Source organism: Drosophila rhopaloa, unplaced genomic scaffold (genome assembly GCF_018152115.1).
Source record: "Drosophila rhopaloa isolate 14029-0021.01 unplaced genomic scaffold, ASM1815211v1 contig_178, whole genome shotgun sequence".
Lineage (NCBI taxonomy): Eukaryota > Metazoa > Arthropoda > Insecta > Diptera > Drosophilidae > Drosophila > Drosophila rhopaloa.
The window spans coordinates 1,003,017-1,024,974 of NW_025335059.1; the positions used below are offsets into that span (position 1 = coordinate 1,003,017).

General features: G+C 41.2%; 3 protein-coding genes across 5 annotated transcripts in view; all 3 read left to right on the plus strand.

Moving 5' to 3' along the window:
* Nucleotides 1-13,796, plus strand: part of LOC108051546 (ETS-like protein pointed) — a 60,752-nt gene extending 46,956 nt beyond the window's left edge. For 2 of the 3 annotated variants that reach the window (XM_017133677.2, XM_044459206.1), the window contains 3 exons: nucleotides 11,741-12,702; nucleotides 12,762-12,919; nucleotides 13,140-13,796. In XM_017133677.2, coding sequence (XP_016989166.1) covers nucleotides 11,741-12,702; nucleotides 12,762-12,919; nucleotides 13,140-13,203 — 1,184 coding nt within the window. In that variant the 3' untranslated portion in view covers nucleotides 13,204-13,796. Of the gene's footprint in view, nucleotides 1-8,507; nucleotides 9,983-11,740; nucleotides 12,703-12,761; nucleotides 12,920-13,139 lie in introns of those variants that run through there. The other variant, XM_044459207.1, reaches the window with a different exon arrangement.
* A 577-nt stretch (nucleotides 13,797-14,373) lies between these two features.
* Nucleotides 14,374-19,009, plus strand: LOC108051547 (glutamate dehydrogenase, mitochondrial). Its single transcript, XM_017133679.2, has 4 exons — nucleotides 14,374-14,857; nucleotides 17,629-18,221; nucleotides 18,277-18,681; nucleotides 18,743-19,009. The coding sequence occupies exons 1-4, from the start codon at nucleotides 14,482-14,484 to the stop codon at nucleotides 18,965-18,967; spliced, it is 1,599 nt and encodes a 532-aa protein (XP_016989168.1). The 5' UTR covers nucleotides 14,374-14,481; the 3' UTR covers nucleotides 18,968-19,009.
* A 230-nt stretch (nucleotides 19,010-19,239) lies between these two features.
* On the plus strand, nucleotides 19,240-21,202 carry LOC108051535. Its single transcript, XM_017133667.2, has 2 exons — nucleotides 19,240-19,283; nucleotides 19,338-21,202. Exon 2 carries the CDS (start codon nucleotides 19,350-19,352, stop codon nucleotides 21,000-21,002), a length of 1,653 nt encoding a protein of 550 aa, XP_016989156.1. The 5' UTR covers nucleotides 19,240-19,283; nucleotides 19,338-19,349; the 3' UTR covers nucleotides 21,003-21,202.
* Nucleotides 21,203-21,958: the final 756 nt, after the last annotated feature.

The following is a 21,958-nucleotide window of genomic DNA, read 5'->3' on the forward strand; positions in this document are numbered from 1 at the left end:
ATGCAACAAATCGAAAAGGAAAATAGGGAATAGGGGTGTATACACAGGGAGAAAAATTTAATATATTAATTTAAACTTATATAAGTTTAAACTTTTCTGTTTGTTTTCAATTCTAAAATGGAACATTTCTAGTTTTAGCAAACTTTGATCAAAAAGTTTTTACCGAAGAAGGTTAATTTTGGGGTAATACTTATTCATCAATGTAAAATTATATATATTTTTATCCGTGTACTAGTCATAACTTTCGTTCGAGGGGGTTGTTGAGCGAAATTCCGTCAGAGTGCAGCAGCAAGTGCAGGTTGATATGCGATTCAACAAAATATGGGGTGCAAGTGGTGCACCACCAGGGTGCGATGTCTATCAGTGGATGCAACCACCATGCAAAGGACCTGTATGTGCGTATGTCCTTTGAGTCGGCGGCTCCTTGTGCTGGTTGGCTAGTTGGTTGTTCGGTTGTTTGGTTCGTGTGCATTGCCCACGTTTTGTGGCAATAATTTGTCCAACTCAAACACCTGAGTTTACGAAGTCGGAACGTGGGAAAATTCTCATTTCCCCCATCCCCCTTTCCTTTCCCCGCTGGCCAGCACAAATGCAATTTGGCCGGGCTCGAAGCGAACTCGTAAATTCTGTGCAAAACTTGAACATTTCTCAGTCTCCGTTAATGTTTCTCTTTCGGCGGCTTTAACTATTTTCTGTATTTTCTGATCTTTATCAGTTTGAGACCTGCCTGCCCTGCTTAGTGGCTCCATCTCTCCATCTCTCTCTCCCCCTTTTATTCATTTTCATTTAATTTTCACATCGTTATAGCCATTGTTGTTGTGTCATTTATTTGCCTACATTTGACTGTTCTCTTTTTTCGTTATTTTATGTTTTTTTTTCCGACTTGTGGTTTTTTGTTTTTTGGTTTTTTACTGGTATCTCCCGCTCTCTTTGTTTAAAATGCGTCAAAGTGTAAATAAATTTGAATTTTCAGCTTGCTTTAGCTTTAATTTTCAAGACCCCCACCACTCCCCTTGCCATGTCTTCGTGCAATTTTAAAAGTGTCGAGCCGCATTTGTTGTTTCTGTATTTTTTTCTGAGCTGTCGGCCTTTCGGCGTTTGATCTGTGCGCTTGCGCAGCTGATTTGTTGATATTTCTTCTGTCCACGTTGTTTTCTTATTGTTTCATTCGCTGCTATTTGCCAGCGCCCTTGTTGTAGTTGTTTACCTGAGAGGTTTTACTCTATTTGCTTAGTCCCTAGTAAGTATCTGTAATGCCCCAAAGTTGTCCACTCAATGTCCATAGATAAGAGATGAAAGTGGGATGGCAAAGCGGGCTTGCAAGGTGTTTTTCGTTTTGTTTGTTTGGATAAAAAGTGGCCAAAAAGTACAACATGTATTTTATATCTTATGTAGGCTAAGTTATTGGTTTGTTGTTATTATGGTTTAACAGTTGGTAAGATTTTTTTGAAATTTTTTGCATTTTGGCCTGGTGAAACCTTCTGTATGTTTTTAATAAAATTATCCGCTAAATTTATATTAAAAATTGGAACATTTGGTTTAGAAATGATTAATTAATATTTTTGTTTTGTTTTATTTAAAACTTTATATGTTAATAGAGCCAAACGTGTAAACTTCTGTACATTTAAAATCAGTAAAGTAATAAAGACACATTTCCCACTTTTTATCAGAATGATCGTTTTAATGCGTTTCATAATTTGTCTACCATTTAAAAGTTATGGCCCATAAAGCAATAAACATGGCCACCCCCTCTCAGCTCTCCCACGCTCACCCCCTCAAATTGTTCGTGTCCTTTAACGAGACACTACCGCGCAATGAGCTGGAACGACTCTCCTGCATTTGTTGTGTAATTTATCAAAAAAAAAAAAAAAAAAAAAAAAGAGTACAAAACTATAAAAAGTTAGTTGGCTAGCGTGGGAATGCATCAACTACCATGTTGGTCGATAGTTGAAAGGCAATTAAAAACTCATTGCATACAAGGTGTGCAATTAAAAGGCTGCCAGGATACTGCCATACCCACTCCCCGAGTTGAAAAGTGTATCCCAGGGATTGGCAAAATGTTTTATTGGCTTGCATTCATCTCGTTTTGTTCGTTTTGGTTTCGGTTTCAAGCGAAAAATGAGCAACAAGCAGCAAGGTCGTCCACAAAGGACTACCCGCAGGACATTTCGATGAATCAAAGCAAAGGGAATACGAAAAGAACAACAAGCAAATGAGTAGACAACATCCGGTAATTTACTTCCTTTAGTTCCGAATCGATGCACCTTGAGATTCATTCTTCGTTTTTTTTCAAGACCAGTTCAATGCCTCCGCTGGGTAGAGATTTCAGATTTTATGAATGAAAACTGCAAGAACAATGCGGCGAGGGCACAAGTAAATTAGGCAAGCCCAAAGTGGCCCGGCAGGTAGATATTCATATACGTATTCCCTCTCTTCGGGTCTTCAGATCCTTAGATCCCCGGCCATTCTAATATCCCTATATCGCTTGACTGCATCTTGTTCGACCGGAGTAAACACACGGAATGGTGGGGGGAGAGAATGAGGAATAAGGAACAAGGAAGAAGAAAAAAGGAAGGAGGCAGGATCATGGAAAGGGAGCAGGAGAAGGAACACTGGCTGCCTGCAGTTTCTCACACTCACGGTTATTGTGTGGGCGATGCCTGCATCTGTGTATGTAGTCTCACACAATCTGACCCTGGCAGAAATACACTTGAAGAAATTTATGGATTTAGGTTATAGAAAATGTAATCAGAAGTGTGATACCTTTTTCAAGACAGGGTCAAGATTCTTTTTACAATTGCTTTCCAAGTCATTTGAATATGTCTTAAAATAACAAAAATAGGTATTTATCGAAAAACTGGTAAAATTCTTAAACCATTTTGTAATTTTAATTAAACTACTTTATAAGTTAAAACTCCACAAATTGTAATTTCCATATAAAAACCTAAGTTACCACTTCTTGGTTATTTTTTGTTCTGTATGGAAATCGAAAAAAAGAGCAAACGCAGTCAGCGGTGCACAACAGTTGTCCCTGGCTGCAGCAGCAACACATGTTGTCGCTGTCCGAAATTCTGTCGACGCACGCAGTTTTTTTTTATATATATATATGAGTATATCTCCCTCGCCGCTGCTGCTGTTGTTGTTGTTTTTGTTGGCATGGTGATAGTCGGACAGGTGCAGAATTCTCTGACATTTAGTCAGCCGCTTGAGTTGCAACTGCCCCACCCCCGCAGCTCTCGAAGGTTCACATTCACATTCAGGTTCAGGTTCATTCGTTTGTGCTTTGCGGTACTCTAGCTGTTGTTGCAGTACCGCTTAATGTTGTTGTTGTTGCTATTGCTGTTGCTGGAGGTGACCGCATGCCACATTTCGGGTGCGTTATTGCCGCGCAGTGGGAAACGGCCATAAATGAGCCATTTAGCGAGTCACTCTCTGTCTTCTGGCCAACTGTTTCCCCGGCTGCACATCTGACAAACTCAAACACAAACACACACACACAAACAGCTTGGAGGTCCTGGATGGAAGGAGTTCTGATTGAAGATCACTTGATGGCCAACAAGATCATTTCCGGTTTACCGGAAAGTGTTGCTATTGATCTTAGATCTAATTATTGAAGGAATTCCCTGACATGATCAATAGTGGTGGAAATAGACCCTAAAACATGATCTTGAGATCAGTTAATGTATAGTTTTTAAAAGTGTAATATTTTATTGTACATTTAGTAAATAGATAAATAAATAACGAATAGATACAATGAAAATCCTGAAGAAAAGAACTCCTGATTGATGACCTAAATAGCCAGCAACATCATTTCCGGTTTTGTGGAAACATTTTTGATAACCTTACATAAATGAAGGGATGTCAGCGATCACTTAAACATGTTCCGTCACTATATTTCATATAAAATCATAGGAATCGTATATATTATTTTAAAATATTTTTAAATTAATTATAAAAGATCTAAACTCTTGAAGTGGCATGTCTCAAACAAGTGACAATGTTTGCTTAAAGAAAAGATTCACAATCAAGATCTGTCAGCTAAGAGATCAGTTTCTCACGTTCGCTTAAACATGATAAAGTTGTTTTTTGCATTTGGATACGTTACTTTAATTATGATTTAAAGATCTCTAACTACAATTTAAGATGTAATCTAAGAAAACTCTATTATTATCATGGAGCATATGGTTTTATTAGCTACATTTAAACCAAATACCAATTTCCCATTTAAATTTCAAATAACATGATCAGTTAAGAAAGTAATATCAGTTGGCAATATCTTTCCCAGCATGATCAGCCAATTTGCGCTCTCAAATCTTAAAACCTGACCCACAATCTTGATACACCTGTCTTGAAGCTCCGATTTCCTCGACCATTTCCCAGGCAACATCTCAGTTAGTGTCTCATTTTCGCACAAAAGTCAGAAAACTTCTCAGTTTTCACTGACGGCCTTTGATCGATCTTTGATCAAGATCCGCAGATCAATGACATCTCCTCGGGTATTTAGCAACTGTAGGATCATATCCTACTTCAGTTCAGCAATCCAAATCAAGATCAAGAGCACTTGGTAGCGTTTTGCTTAATCAAGATCGATAAGTACATATCTGAGATACATGTGTGGAGATCTCTTGCCCCAGCTGCACATGCGTTGCCATGTTGCTATCAAAGTATCTGGTTTCATTTCCGCTCTCCTCAGTCACAGGAGCTGTGAAACGCATGCGGAGCGTAAGAATCCAGCGTTATTATGATTGTTGTTGTTTGTATTTAGTGTGTGTTGTTTACGGCTCCCAACAATCAGAGGTAGCTGCTGCTGAATCTGTTTATTTTGTTGTCAAAATGCAGGTATTCTCTTCCCAACCTGAAATTGCACTAACATGATGGGCGACGGGAGAGGGGGAGTTTACATAGAAAATTGATATTATTCTTGGCCCCTGCACGGAAGCAGCAGCTTCAGAACAGGTGGGCTAGGCGAACTAGGTGGGTTGGGATTCCTCTGGATGAGGGTGCTTTTTTGGGGGGGGATATGGACATTACTGGGAGCTGTAATTATGATAGTATGCGTGTCAAAACATCACCAGCAACAACTACTGGCTTGTGTTTACGATTTCCTTCCGTTTTCCAGCCTAACAGTTTATTTATTTATGTGGCTTGTCTTCTAACAGGTTCTCCCTGCTATATTTGCCTCTCTTTCTTCGGGTTTTTTAATTGATATGCCTCACGCGCAATGCATTGACATCCGATTTACATTAGCGGGATGGGGCCGGAAGTGCTTGCAGCTAGTACAAAAGACAGAAGAGCAGAGAGTATAGAGTACGGAGCACAGAGCACAGAGACTGCAATTTGCACACGTGCACACGGGTAACCGAGATCCTTACGAGGATCCTCCTTTAAACCATGGCAATAATTTGATATCAATTGAATGGCTGCTGATCTCGAGTGTCAGCCGACAGCTGTTGGCAGCTCAGGGAATCCTTGGGCCAGGACTATGCCCTCTTTGTTCTTCCCGTAGGCGCTTCCTGCAACTCCTCCTCCCTGATCCTTATTGCATTAAGTGTGTAATCCTTTTGTGAGAACGCAGAACGAGTTTTAATTGAAATTCAACTGAAAATATACTTCTTCCATTTTGCTCCTTTTTTTTGGCACACACCATCTTTCCATGTTGAACACAGAAAAAAAGGATATGTTGAATGCAAATAAAATGTTTGAACATAACAAATTGAAATAACTAAGGCTCACAACACTTTCAATAACTTGTTTGCATATTATTTGTGTGTGTGAAATCAGCATACTATGCGAGTGTCGGAAAAGCGGAAAAGTTTATAAACTAAAAGACTACTCTAGTTATAGGAATTATTTATGTATATCCTTTCAGGATTGATCTTAATTTTTTCGTGTGCATTTATTCAAGACAATGATAATTATTATGTTAACCCTTGGCTGCGAACGTGTGCGTTTTGGGCAAGTAGGATCTACATTTTCTCCCCTGAAGACGAAGACTCGGCTTGTTTTGTTTTCTTTATCCCTTTTTGGTGGAAGTGTCGCCGGTTTTATGAGATTGTGATTGGTTTTCTGCTTTGGTGGTGGCTTTTCAGCGGGTTATATGTAGTCTCTAGTCTGGGGGGAGGAGAAGCAGGAGGAGGAGCCGGGGTTCGATGGTTACGCTTCTCTTCAAAATGTGCGCACGTGCTTCAACCGGAAATGGTCGTAAGCGAGGCGCATCAGCTATCTCGCTCTCGGCCGCCCCTTCTCCCTTTCCCTCCCTTTCTCCCATATAGGTAGCTCTGCTTCTTTCACTGCGTTTTTTGTATTTCCGCTTGTTTTTTTTTTGTTCACTCTATTGTTTTCCAGCACTTTGCGCAGCAAATCAAAGAGGAAAAAAACAAGAAGCTAACGAAAAAAATATTTTTTAAACATATTTTTCATTATAAATATGATTGTGCTTGGGGAATTCTTAAGTGGCCAAAAAACAAGACAGAAGGGCCATCCTTTTGTGGCCATAACCAAATATGGTCAACAGCTGTTTAGTTTTGGGGCTTCCTTTTTCGTCTTTATTATGTATGCCGTTAAATTGGCAAGTTTGATTCGTGTAATAACCCCCAACACAGAACTTTTGTGCTTTATCAGCTCAGGTGCATTGGCGTTTTCCAGGAAACGACGGCCACTTGAGGCCATTGCAATGGCTATCAGTGGGCCGAGAATCAACAAGCGATTCCCCCGCCGATAAGAGCAGCTGCGCCCAAAGGCTGATAAGCGAAATGTTCTTCTATAGGGTGTTCGATATCTTTATCCACTTAGCCATGGATCTATCTCATTGCAGTGGGAACGTGTCATTCTGGATTTCACGTTTTGGGCTAGTTTTTAGCCCGAAAATCCAAAGCAAATTGTCATTGGCTAAAGGACGGCAGAAAAAATGCCCCAAAACACGTTTCCAGCGCGCTGGCCACCATTTTTTTTTTTGTTCATTAGCCAAAACAAAAATTATTTATATAATACATATGTGTATCTGAAATTGGAGCCAAGTCGAAGACACGTACGCCTTCGGTTTGAAATAGTTAACTAATTTTTAATTTCTTGGCTGCTCTGTTATTTTTTGTTTGTTTCTTTTCTTTTTTTTTTGGCATGATCTCATCGAGCGAGTGTGTTTGTGAGAGGCGGCAGCCAATCCCACTTTGGCTCATTATGCGAGTATCTGTGAGATACATTTTCTGTGTGGAGCTTGCTGATGATGTGCTGCCCACTCGATCATCATGGTAATGATCGCCAAGAGCCCAGCCAACTGACCAGTGGGCCGAGATACTTTTGTATCTTTTTATTCCGCTCGTCTTTGCTCTCTGTCTTTTGATTTGCTGAGGTCCATTTTGACGGGCCTTGTGAGTTGGCGTTGTTAATGATCTCAAAAGACTTTTTCGACCAGCAACTGTATCACCGAAAAACAAAAAAAAATGTCGAATAATGATGAAAAAAAACCCTCTTCAAACTGATAATAAAAATTCCACATATATATTATATTTGTGTTCTCCACATAATATATATGTAAACGTTTCAAATTGATAAAAAAAAAACTTGACTTTGCAAAACTTCTTCAAAAAGATACGTTTCAAATTGATAAAAAAAACCCAAACCAAATTGCCCTCGTTTGAAATTTTATTTTATCGCAAAATAGAGGTCTTGTTTTCTAAGAAATATTAAATGGATTTCACAATAAATTTTAATGCCAAAATATTTGCAACAAAAAAGTTGTTAGATTCCGAAAAAATGATATATATTAAAGAATTATCTAAAGAAACAAGAACGTTTGTTATGAATTGTAAGCTTATATTGTACAAAAAAAATGTACAAGATGTTCAGAACCTAAGTTCTGATATTGAACTTATATTTTCTTATCAAAAACTACGATAGATAAAATATATTGAATGGGAATATATTTAAAACCCTACAAAAACTTTAAATGTGTAATGTATTAGAATTTACTAGAGAAGAATATATGAATCACTCAATATTAAAGACTGTCGTATTACTAGTTTTCCTTTATCGGAAATAATATGGAAAATTTCCTTTTTAATTCCAATGGCGGATATTAAGTGAAAATATTACATTTTTTTTTTGGGGCTGTGCGAATGATTCCAAATCCACAAGTTGAAGTCCTGAAACAAATGCTGGCCTTAAATGCGCAGCGACTGGGCACTTAAATTAAAACGCTGTGGCTTTTCTTTAGTCGCTGCCACTAACTAAGAGAGCAGTCGATGGATGGCTGATTGAGCGAGAGCGTGTGAGAAACACCCTGTGAAAGTATTCTCGACTCGATTATTATTATTTGCCGTTCCATTGGCACATTCGTATCTGTATCTCGGAATGCGAGGCGAAGTCGTCGTCGTCGTTGTTGTCGGACCCGAAGCTGTCTCTCCCACACAAACGCTGGCGAGTGCGAGCGAGAGGGGTCGAGAGTAGAGAGAGAGAGCGAGTGCCGAGCGGTTCGACGAACAGCCAACAACCCGAGTGCAACTTCAGAGCAACTTCAGTTCTTGAACGGATGTCGAAGGTGGTGGAGCTAACGTCGCTTGCTCGTGAATTTTGCCCCATATGAATAAAGCACCATACACTGGACCTTACTTGATCTTAAATCGCTCATACGCCGCGTTCTTTTTTTATCGCCCGCTGTGTAAAGGAAAAGGCGCGCAAAATACACAAAAAAGATAAAAATACGAATTTAAGAATAAGGAAAAACAAAACTAAAATTACTGATAGTCGCGTGGAATGAAAACAATGTACATATAGTTACGATATGCGCATTAATTTATCGCCCGTGCCAGAGCGACGATCGTGAAGTGCTCACAATTAATTGCCATTAATTCGCAAAGTGCTAAGAATTCTCGACGGTGTGTGAACTGCGAATGCCACAACTATATATATCCCAACAAGTGCGAATAGAGTTAATTAAAATACCGCAAGCAAATCAGGGATTTGGAAATATCACGCCCTCATAAGACCCCTCTGATACTAAAAACTTATCAATTGTCCAGCGGGCCATCCAATTGATTAGGACCCGCATCCAAAAACCAAAAATCATAAACCACAAAACAACGAAATTCTTTCCAATCTGACAGTGCAAAAATTAAAATATTCCCTTCTCGACCCAAAAATAAAATTACCAAAGTGAAGTGAAATCAATTTTAATACAACTGCAAGTACCACCAGCATAAGGGGACATTTATTTTATCAATTGAGAGCTGATCCCGCAGATTTCCCTAGTTTAGAGTCAATGACGTGCACTTTGACCAGCGAGGTGGAGTTTCCGTTTTTGAGTACCGATCATTTTGAAGCGAAGAAATGCCGCCCTCTGCGTTTTTAGTGAATGCCAGCATAATCAGTGCCGCCAACGCCTTGGACAGCGACAAGGAGCAGCAGCTTCAGGAGCAGCAGCAGCATCAGCATAACCATTTCACCAGCAGCAACAATAACTGCCACACGGCGCCCAACTACAACATGGTCCTGCAAAGCTACGAGAACTATCCCAGCTATCACCTGGCCCAGCATCATCATCACCACAGCCATCACAGCCATCCGCACCATCAACTGGGTCAGCAGGCACCGCTGCACCACCACGCGATGCAGCAGCATACACAGCAGCACCTGCAACACCCGCAACACCAGCAACATACCCACCAGCAACAACAGCAGCCGCAGCATCAGCAGCAGCAACACGGATACGGATCATCCCAGTTGCCGTCGCACCATCGATTGTCCGGCGGGAGTACGGGCAGCACCACCACCACCTCCTCCGGCTCCAGTTCGAGTGGCTCCTCATCGAGTGCCTCCTCGCAGGGATTCGCCGCCGCCGTCGCCGGCGGGAGCAGTGCGACCAATCTGGTGGGGGCCTTGAGCAGCTCCACGGCGGCGTCGCTGGGACTGGGATACTTCAATGACATGGCGCCCTTCGCGGGCGATGCCTACTACACGGACTCGGATATCAACTTCTTTAGTTCAGGTACAGGTCAGCAAATATTTACCGACATCAAAAACGGTGCTTTTAATTACGATTGCTGGGGTGTGAAAAGCAAAAGGCAGCAAACCAGAAGAAGATGCGGTGGCATAATTAAATTCGTAATTTGTTTTTAAGTGTTTGACACGCAACAAGTCGGGGTGGCTAAAGGGGATGGGGGTACACGCAGAAAAAAAAAAGGTTTCTTAAAAAATCTTAGTCGAATTTTCACAACATAATACAAATATAAAATGAATTAAATTAAATAATGTAATTTATAATCGTTACGATTAGTTTGAATATTACTTTCTTAAAACTAATTAAGTAAATTGGTATGTAACATCTTGCGTTCCAAATTGAATTGGTAGGACTCGAACTTATGAAAAGTAAGCTATCTATAGATAAAATTTTGTAGTTTCAATTATAATTTTTTATATATTTAACAAGCTTATTAGAATGCATTAGCGAATTATAATATGCATTTATTTTATTTTTTTCTGTTCTTTAATACCTTCTTAAATTGTTACAAATTATACTTATACCATGCCGCTTTTCTCTGGGTGTACCAGATTGACCTGGTGATAAGTGGCTTGTTGAGGGTTAGAAGATGCCCCGGCTAGCTGCCCCGGCTCAGATGTATCTGGTAGATACTCTCGCGCTCTCTGGAGGCGGCACCTAAAGAGGCGCTGCCAACTCTTTGGCCAGCCAACGGGGGGCTGTATCTGTATCTTTGTATCTCTGTATCTGCGGGCGAATGGGAAGCGAAACGAAGCGCTGGGAAAGCTTTTTATTTCTTTGCTGTGTGCAAGAGGGACGGCAATATAGCTGCGCATGTATACGTGGGTATGTGCCAACAGGTTTTCGTATCCCACAGATACAATACACGAGTGTTGTACATCGAAATGTGTTAAATTTCGCTGTATTCGCAATTAATGTAGCGTGCACACCATTAGATCGGGGTTGCTACGTCTGTGTGCGTGCGTATCTGTGTGCTTGGAAGTGTATATGTGTGTGTGCTGTGATTTTGATTGGTTTTCGAAGTCTTTCGCTCGATTGAGAGACGCCCCATTTCTATGAAAATCATTTAATTAAAATTGCGAACAATCTTTAATCGATGTGTTTTGGCGTGTGAAAAATGTTGATGGCCCAATTGAAATTGCTCATGGGAAATTTATGGCATTCAGATGCTAAATAATTTTCGAATTATAATTAAGAATTCTTAAACAACATTTTCTCTTTTACTATTTACATTTTTATTATTAAAATATCAAAAGCAATACTTATTTTGAATATACATTGCCAAAAGTCCGTTACATACAAAAAAATATTAGAGAGTTAGTACCATGTATTTTTTATCAGCTTATTTTTTTTTGCTTAAGAAAAAATTGGTAAATTTTTGAGTTCTAAGAAGTTTATCTCAGAAAATATTCTTAAGCTTTCATCACATGCAGAATCATAAAGGAATTTGAGACTTCTATAAAAACTACGTTCAGATTGATGACCGAATGCTGTGTGTATATTAAATATATTGTAAATTAAATTATTCCTTACTGCCTTAGTATAGACAACACAGTAGATTTAAATTAAATTATTATTATTATATATTTATAACTGTTAAGTGATCTGCTTTGATTTTTTAAATTGTTATGTCATATTTTAAGTGGGTTAACAGCTACCGATTATCCGATCTTCACCCATATCCATTGCACTATCCATGGCACTATCGAATCTAATCCAATTACCCAATTATCGTATTGCTTGCAGGCTACAACACCAGCAACACACACGACCGCAGCAACAACAGCCCGCCCCCGCAGCAGCAGCAATCGCAGCAGTCGACTGTCAATGGCAGCGGCGGAGGCAGCGCCAGCAGCAGCAGCAACAACAACAACTCCATGCTACCGCCCGCTGTCCAGCAGAACAACAGCAACAACAACGAAAACAACAACACCAGCAGCAGCACCACGAACAGCAGCAACAACACCAGCGGCAGCAACAATGCGAATGCGGGCAGCAATAACAACAATAATAACAATAATAATATCAACTATATGGCTACCATGGCGGCAATCTACCAACATCAGCTTAAAGAGGAGCCTGGCACCCAGAATGGGAGCATTGGATATGGCGGAAGTAATAGCCAGAACGATCCCACGGATCTGAGTAGTTATGGCTTACCCGCTCACCTGGCCGCCTACAGCGGTGTGAGTGGCAGTGGGCCATCGGGTGGCGGGAGTTCGGGAGGTGGTGGCGATGATAGCGATTACCACAACACGATCTCGGCGCAGGATCACCAGAGTCAGCCATCGAGTGGAGGAGGGAACGGGAGTGGAGGTGCAAGTGGCGGGAGCACCGGGAACAGCAATGGCTACCTGGACAGCAACGCGGAGTACTATGCCATGGGCAGGGGTCGCTTTCACAATGGATATTCGCCGGAATTTTCATTCGATGCGCAGTCCTTCCAGTCGATGGGTGCTCAGCCGACGGCCATGGATCAGTGGGGCAGCCATGGTCATCAGCATCCGGCGGCGTACATGAGCACCTTGGGCCTGGACAAGGGCCTGCTGGGTGGCTACACGACGCAGGGCGGAGTGCCGTGTTTCACGGGATCCGGTCCCATTCAGTTGTGGCAATTCCTGCTCGAACTGCTGCTGGACAAGACGTGCCAGAGCTTCATCTCGTGGACCGGTGATGGCTGGGAGTTCAAGCTCACAGATCCCGATGAGGTAAATACTATTTAACATTTATTCTGAAATCCCTTGTTCAACTTAATCTCTTCCCAAAGGTCGCTCGTCGCTGGGGCATCCGCAAGAACAAGCCCAAGATGAACTACGAGAAACTGAGTCGCGGACTGCGCTACTATTATGACAAGAACATCATCCACAAGACGGCTGGCAAACGATATGTCTACCGCTTTGTCTGTGATCTCCAGAATCTAGTTGGGTAAATTTCCAATTAATTTTCAATTTATAAAAGAATATAGAAGATTTTATACCTTTAAACCTTCAGTTAAAAAACTTTTATAATGATTTATTAGTAGCATTATAGATTAAATTTTAACGGACTTATGCTTACAATTAATAGAATCATACTAAGAAAAGCATTTATTTTAGCTGAAACTATATTGAAAATATGTTAATCAAACTATTCTCTTCAATTACAGGCACACCCCTGAGGAACTGGTGGCCAAGTACGATCTTAAGATTGAGAAGAAAGATGTGGATTAGCGGCGGAGCAGCGAAGAAGCTGCCTAAATCGGGAGCAGCTCCCGGAGACCTGCTCCCAGCCACGGATTGTACTCAACCAACCGCAAAATACTTTCGAGCGTTATTGTTTACCAAGCGTGATGTTAGCTTTTAAGCAGCAGCCTCCGATCTGCGATCTTGCTACGAGATTAAAGTGTTGGCCAACCCACCCACCATCCCCGAAGTCCCAAAGTCCCGATCATCCCACAAAACCCCACCCACCAACCTATCAAACCGATTTGCTTGTAATTATCGTGTAAAAATTAGACTTTTGAATTAATTTGAAATTAATTTAAAATACTTCAGAGTTAGAATTAAGACGATCTATAGCATCGTAAATCAAAGAGAAGAACAGCAAGAGAACCAGTTGAAGATGAAGCGAATTAAATTTGAAATTCTGTGTGCAATGCGATGATGATTCTTCGTTCTCACATAGTCTGTAAAAGATGTCTGCTGCAAGGATCGAACGTTGAAAGAGGCCATAAAGCATGTGTCCCCAAAGTGATATTAGAGCGCAACATTTTGTTATACTTACATAATCATTTTACCCGCACGGGGCACCAGAAACATTTCAAAATCATGCATGTAAATAGCGATGAAGATGTGTATGGCATACTTGTATAAGTAGGTCTCTAGTATTTATGTATAACCCTTAATCTGTGCTACTGGTACAACTAAGTTTTTCACTTCCAAGCCCCTATTTTCTGTACTTCTGTGCGCTTCCGTGCGATCCCAAAAGTTTTAAACGTAAAACGACACAATAGTTGATCATCTATCTGATGAACTCTTGTTATCGTCTACTATATGTATACTTATAGGATACCCTAGGCTCCATAGTTTTCCTAGTGCATTAAGTGCGTGCGTTAATCGATAGTTTAAGAAGTGTTTATTACCTTGTATGTGTGTGTATAGCTAATAGTTAATAGCTAACTACTTAAGTCTAGCTCGTAGATGCTTAGCCACGTATTACACGCATAAACATAACGTTATATTGATACATAGATACACATACATTTGTAGAGCAATTCTAAAATATTGTATTTATACAAGCGTACATCGTAATATTAAAGCTACCATTAACATTGCTAATGATAAAAACAATAAATGAAAACCGATATGAAAATACAAAAACTTAGTTCTCTCTGGGTGACTTATCACAGTGGTGAAGAGGAAAAATATATATCATATATTAGTAACAGAGTAAAAAGCTAAAACGTTGAAGCTTTCAAAATTATTATTAGGTTTAATTGGAGCTGCAGAATGTTTCGGAATCTGACCAAGCTCCTACACAAAATGCGCTGTCCAGGGCAAATTACATTCCGTCACGAACACAAGATGCCGGAGCACTTGAAAAGTGTCGAGACAGACAAGGACCCGGAGTTCTCGGCCATGGTGCTGTATTACTACCATAGGGCCGCCCAGACTATGGAACCAGAGCTGGTCAAGGAAATGGAAAAGTACCCACATATGAAGCCAGAGGAGCGGCAAGCACGCGTCTCTGCCATTCTCAACCTTTTGGGAAGCGTTTCCACCTCGGTGGAAGTTAATTTTCCCATTGTCCGCAAAAATGGCAACTACGAGATCATCAGTGGCTATCGCTCGCACCATGTACGCCACCGCCTGCCCCTGAAAGGCGGTAAGTAGCATCAATGGCTTATACACGCGAATTCTTTAGCAACAACGTTTTCATTACTATAACTATAAAAAAAAAACAAGAAAGGAAAGCTAACTTCGGGCGGAGCCGAAGTTGATATACCCTTGCAGAATACTCTGAAAATTATATTCTCCAAAATTATTCATATGATGCATTCTTAATACTCATCAAAAATCCCAACTTCCTAACTTTAAAAACACCAAAGTTATGGCATTTCCAATCGTTCAGTTATATGGCAGCTATAGGATATAGTAGGCCGATCCTTATGAAATTTAATAGGTAGGATTGATTGGCTAAAAATAAAACCCATAGAAAATCCCAACTTCCTAACTTAACAAACACCAAAGTTATGGCATTTCCGATCGTTCAGTTATATGGCAGCTATAAGATATAGTCGGCCGATTCTCATGAAATTCGGTAGGTCAGATTGATTGGCCAAAAATAAAACCTATAGCAAATCTCAACTTCCAAACTTTACAAACACCAAAGTTATGGCATTTCCGATCGTTCAGTTATATGCCAGCTATAGGATATAGTCGTCCGATCCCGGCCGTTCCGACTTATATACTGCGTGCAAAGGAAAGAAGGGTGTGTGCAAAGTTTCAGTTCGATATCTTTAAAACTGAGAGACTAGTTCGCGTAGAAACAGACAGACGGACAGACAGACGGACAGACGGACAGACGGACATGGCTATATCAAATCAGGAGGTGATCCTGATCAAGAATATATATACTTTATAGGGTCGGAGATGTCTCCTTCACTGCGTTGCACACTTTTGACCAAAATTATAATACCCTCTGCAAGGGTATAATAAAGACATTTAGTAGCGAGTGCATTAATATGCTAATAACAAGAAAGAAAAGCTAGGCGGGGCCAAGTTGATTGCAGAATATTCTGTAAATTATATTCTCCAAAATTATTCATATGATGCAATCTTAATACTCATAAAAATCCCAACTTCCTAACTTTAAAAACACCAAAGTTATGGCATTTCCAATCGTTCAGTTATATGGCAGCTATAGGATATAGTCGGCCGATCCTTATGAAATTTGATAGGTTGGATTGATTGGTTAAAAATAGAACCCATAGAAAATCCCAACTTCCTAACTTAACAAAAACCAAAGTTGTGGCATTTCCGATCAATCAGTTATATGGTGGCTATAGGATATAGTCGGCCGATCCTTATGAAATTTGGTAGGTCGGATTGATAGGCCAAATATAAAACCCATATAAAATCCCAACTTCCTAACTTCACAAACACCAAAGTTATGGCATTTCCGATCAATCAGTTATATGGCAGCTATAGGATATAGTCGGCCGATCCTTATGAAATTTGGTAGGTCGGATTGGGTGGCCAAATATAAAACCCATATAAAATTCCAGCTTCCTAACTTAACAAACAGCAGAGTTATGGCATTTCCGATCAATCAGTTATTGGGCTATGGATAAGTCGGCCGATCCCGTTCCGACTTATATACTGCGTGCAAAAGAGGGGTGTGTGCAAAGTTTATTCGATATCTTTAAAACTGAGAGACTGGTTCGCGTAGAAACAGACAGACGGACAGACAGACGGACAGACGGACAGACGACGGACGGACAGACGGACTGACGGATGGCTATATCAACTCAGGAGGTGATCCTGATCAAGAATATATATACTTTATAGGGTCGGAGATGTCTCCTTCACTGCGTTGCACACTTTTGACCAAAATTATAATACCCTCTGCAAGGGTATAAAAATAGAACTTCGGTAGATGAATAGCTGGATTGGATGGATTTTTATACCCTTGCAGAGGGTATTATAATTTTGGTCAAAAGTGTGCAACGCAGTGAAGGAGACATCTCCGACCCTATAAAGTATATATATTCTTGATCAGGATCACCTCCTGAGTTGATATAGCATGTCCGTCTGTCCGTCTGTGTTGTCCGTCTGTCCGTCTGTCTGTCCGTCTGTCTGTCCGTCTGTCTGTCCGTCTGTCTGTTTTCTACGCGAACTAGTCTTCAGTTTTAAAGATATCGAATTGAAACTTTGCACACACCTTTCTTTTCCTTTGCACGCAGTATATAAGTCGGAACGGCCGGGATCGGCCGACTATATCCTATAGCTGCCATATAACTGAACGATCGGAAATGCCATAACTTTGGTGTTTCTTATTAGGAAGTTGGGATTTTCTATGGGTTTTTATTTGGCTAATCAATCCGACATGCCGAGTTTCATAAGGATCGGACTATATCCTATAGCTTCCATATAACTGATTGATCGGAAATGCCATAACTTTGGTGTTTGTAAAGTTAGAATGTTGGGATTTTCTATGGGTTTTATATTTGGCTAATCAATCCGAAATGCCGAATTTATAAGGATCGGCCGACTATATCCTATAGCTGCCATACAACTGATTGATCGGAAATGCCATAACTTTGGTGTTTGTAAAGTTAGGAAGTTGGCATTTTCTTGGGTGTTATATTTGGCCAGCCAATCCGACCTACCAAATTTATAAGGATCGGCCGACTATATCCTATAGCTGCCATATAACTGAACGATTGGAAATGTCATAACTTAGGTGTTTTTAAAGTTAGGAAGTTGGGATTTTTATGAGTATTAAGAATGCATCATATGAATAATTTTGAGAATATAATTTACAGAGTATTCAGTAATTTCGGCTCCGCCCGAAGTTAGCTTTCCTTTCTTGTTATTCGATAATATTTTATATAATTCTTAAGTAATCCTAGTGTTTTTGCCTTTTTCATACAGGAATCCGGTATGCTCTGGACGTGAATGGGAACGAGGTAAAGGCCCTCGCCGCCATCATGACTTTCAAGTGCGCGTGCGTAAGTCTCCCATACGGAGGATCTAAGGGCGGAGTCTGCATCGATCCAAAGGAGTATACTGTGGATGAGCTACAGACGATTACGCGACGCTATACAATGGAGCTACTTAAGCGCAATATGATCGGACCTGGGATCGATGTTCCCGCACCCGATGTGAACACTGGTCCACGGGAGATGGCTTGGATTGTGGATCAGTACCAGAAAACGTTTGGCTACAAGGACATCAATTCCTCCGCAATCGTCACTGGAAAGCCAGTTCACATCGGCGGCATTAACGGTCGTCACTCGGCCACGGGAAGAGGTGTGTGGAAGACGGGTGACCTCTTCCTAAAGGATAAGGATTGGATGGATCTGATTAAGTGGAAGACTGGCTGGAAGGACAAGAGGGTCATCGTACAGGGCTTCGGCAATGTGGGCTCCTTTGCCGCAAAGTTTGTGCACGAGGCGGGGGCCAAGGTTATTGGAATCAAAGAGTTCGACGTTTCTCTTTATAATAAGGACGGTATCGATATCAATGTAAGTGAAACTTCCATCTATGAATATAACAACCTTTAACACCTTAAATTTAAAGGATCTTTTCAGTTACAAAGATGAAAAGAAATCCATTAAAGGATACCCCAAGGCTGAGGAGTCAAAGGAGGAGCTTCTGACGGCCGACACCGATATCCTTATGCCCTGCGCCACCCAGAAGGTGATTACCAGCGAGAATGCCAATGACATAAAGGCCAAACTTATTCTGGAGGGTGCCAACGGACCCACCACACCCGCTGGCGAAAAGATCCTGTTGAAGAAGGGCGTGCTCCTCGTACCCGATCTCTATTGCAACGCTGGCGGGGTAACTGTCTCGTACTTCGAGTACCTAAAGAACATTAACCATGTGTCATACGGCAAGATGAATTCGAAAACCACCTCCGAATTGATCATCGAGCTGATAAACTCAATCAACGAGTCCCTGCAGCAATGCGGTGATAGCTTCGTAAGTCAATCCTTAAAAGTACTTAATTTGCTCTATTTCTTTCAATTCTTTGCCCCTTCAGCCTGAGATTAAGGCCAATAAGAAGCTAAAGAGGATTCGGGAGTGCACCACGGAGGCGGACATCGTGGATGCAGCTCTCCAGACTGTAATGGAATCTGCAGCTCTCGGAATCAAGCAAATGGCCAACAAGTTCGAGTTGTGTAATGATCTGCGACAAGCTACTTATATCTGGTCCGCCTTAAAAATATTTCAAGCCATGGAAAGCTCTGGCATTTCTCAACAGTGACCAAATTTATGTTTTATAATTTTTATAGTTTTTAAATTACTTATATTATATTAATAAAATAATTATTAAAAAAAAAATTACGAAGCATAACGAAAAATGTTATCAAATCTATTAGTTCTTAGTTTTAGAAAAGCAGAATAACTCGCCGATTAAATGTAGGATTCTTTTCTTAAAATGTTTAGTTCGAATATAAATAAGCATAGGCCTTGAATTAAAACTCATATCTTAGTAAACGATTCGATTGAACAAACATTTATAAATTCATTCAATTCGTAAACACAACACCCAAATAAGAATACATATCTTGCTTGTTTGCGTTTGTACCAACTCACCATCCACATAAACATCCTTAATTGGTTAAAAATTATAGAAACCATTTGCCATGGAGGAAATCAAGAAGTTCGACAAGCTTGCATTTCTGGAGGGCTACCTGCTGAAGCACAAGGAGCTAGGTAAGCGACAGCGCGAATACAAGAAGATCCTGTCCAGCAAGCTCAAGTCCCGCAAGGAGACGATCATCGAGGCCAGCTTTGAGACGGCCATTGACCAGCTGGAGGAGGAGAAGAATGACCTGCGGGCTCAGATCTGGGTGGCCAGTGGCACGACTCACAAAAAAGAGAACAACCGCTGGCTGGAGCTGATCCGTTGTCATGTCGAGTGCCAGGAGAACCTCTCCCAGGACATTAATGCCTTCAAGACGTCCATCTCCAATATGGAGAAGGAAATCAGTCGCATGGATAAGCAGATCTATAGTCTCAATCGTCTGACCATCCCGGACCAGCAGCATATTGCATACGTGATGAATGCCCGGAAGAGGATGACCATACTGGAGAACTCCCTGGAGGTGGGTGTGCGCCAGGAGTGTGGTTTCACGGCGGCCAATGCCGATTTGCGGGAACAGCTAATCCGCATCCTGAATCACCGCACCTTCTTCAACGATTCATACACCAAAATGGTGCAGAAACTCAACAGTGACAAGAAGTATTTGATAGATCTCATCGAGTACGCCCTGAATACTTTTGATGGCTGCATTGAGGTGTACGAGAAGATCGACATGTTGGCCAAGAGGGAGGCCAAGGAGCGCGAACTGCGACGTGTGGAAATGCAGGGCATTATGCGAAAGGTGGCCGCCGATGGGGACAACACCGCATTCCTGAATTGCAAATCAAAGGCTCGGGAGTTGGCCGATTTGCAGCCCAAGGAGTACAGGCGAAGGGACGAGTTCCGACGAGTGCACAATAAGAAGATCAACCTGTACAACTCGGTGCTGCAGAAGATCCTCCAGTACACGAACTCCAACAATGTGGACGAGGTGATCGACAAGTTCCAGCAGCAGGAGAGTCTCTACTACTCGTTCTTCAACTATGCCAACGAAATGAGCTACCACATCACCTTGCTGAATAACTCGGTGAACCGCCTCTTTGAGGATATAGTGGCACTTAAAAAGGATAACACCAATACGCTGCAGGACCAGCTGGATCAGATCGCCCTTCTGGAGAACAAGGTGCGCAACAAGCAGGAGTCCAACATGGAACTGCACAAGGCCCGGGAGAGTAACGATGCCCGGTTGGAGAATCTTCTTCAGGGCGTGGAGACAGTCTGCGAGATGTGCTCCATCGATGCCAGTCCGCTGAGCAAGCTCTTGTCAGACCACACCCACGTCAATCTGGTCAATGTCGTTCGCTTCCTCAAACTGCTCGAGGTGAGGGTCCTGGAACTGACCGCCAGTGTTTATGTGATGGAGCGCCAGGAGGAGGGTCGCTTCGACTATGTGGTCAAGCAGATCGAGAAGATCTGCGAGCTGCCCACCGATCTCAATGATATTGTGCTCACCCAGCAGTGTCCCGAGTGCGCCGAGGGCGAGGCCTTCAACATGGACGAGGGCGGCGACGGGGTGCTCGTCCACACCGTCAAGGAGGCCAAGAAGAAGCTCTACGAGAAGGTCACGCAGCCGGAGATGCAGTACCGCCTGCACAGCATCAGCCAGTGCCGCCTGCCGCGATCCCGCCTCTTGGCCGCCAAGCGCAATATGTAGACTTCCTCCTCGTCCATTTCGCTCTGGAATCTTATCCAGATGCCCCAAGGATATTTCGGTTTCCATTTCGATATGTGCAACTTTCCTAGTTCGAATTTCTAGCTTAACAATCACTAATTTCGGTTATAATTAAGATAAATTAACGATTACAATTAAGACAAATTAACAATTCATCTGGATAAAATAAATTTAAAAGCTGATCATCATTTGTTTGTATAAGGCAATGGGTATGAGTAGATAAAAGAAATAACTAACGTGAAAATTGGTCTAAAATTTGATCACCGATAAAGCGACAAATTTGAATGCAGATTTTTTGAGAATCGATCCACAAGTCATTAGAGGTATGTCACTTTGAAATCGGTTTAAATTTGGTAAAGTTATGGATTCAGGAAGTCCAGTTGGTGGTGCCCTTTTAACAAGTCATCGGAAAACCTAAAAATAACTAACATGAAAATGGGTCAAAAATTTGATCAACGATAAAACGACAAATTTGAATGCAGATTTTTTGAGAATCAAACCACAAGTCTTTAGAAATATGTCACTTTGAAATCGGTTGAAATTTGGTAAACTTATGGAATTTGGAAGTCCAGTTGGTGGTGCCCTTTTTATAAGTCATCGGAAAACTTAAAAATAACTAACATGAAAATGGGTCAAAAATTTGATCAACCATAAAGCGACAAATTTGAATGCAGATTTTTTGAGAATCGAACCACAAGTCTTTAGAGGTATGTCACTTTGAAATCGGTTGAAATTTGGTAAACTTATGAAATTTGGAAGTCCAGTTGGTGGTGCCCTTTTTACAAGTCATCGGAAAACTTAAAAATAACTAACATGAAAATGGGTTAAAAATTGGATCAACGTTAAAGCGACATATTTGAATGCAGATTTTTTAAGAATCGAACCACAAGTCTTTAGAGGTATGTCACTTTAAAATCGGTTTAAATTTGGTAAAGTTA

Coding starts and splice junctions, on each gene's coding strand:
- LOC108051535 (XM_017133667.2), top strand. CDS start 19,350: ATGGAGGAAATCAAGAAGTTCGACAAGCTTGCATTTCTGGAGGGCTAC.
- LOC108051547 (XM_017133679.2), top strand. CDS start 14,482: ATGTTTCGGAATCTGACCAAGCTCCTACACAAAATGCGCTGTCCAGGG. Junction 14,858..17,628: donor CCGCCTGCCCCTGAAAGGCG/GTAAGTAGCATC, acceptor TTTTTCATACAG/GAATCCGGTATGCTCTGGAC. Junction 18,222..18,276: donor AGGACGGTATCGATATCAAT/GTAAGTGAAACT, acceptor TTAAATTTAAAG/GATCTTTTCAGTTACAAAGA.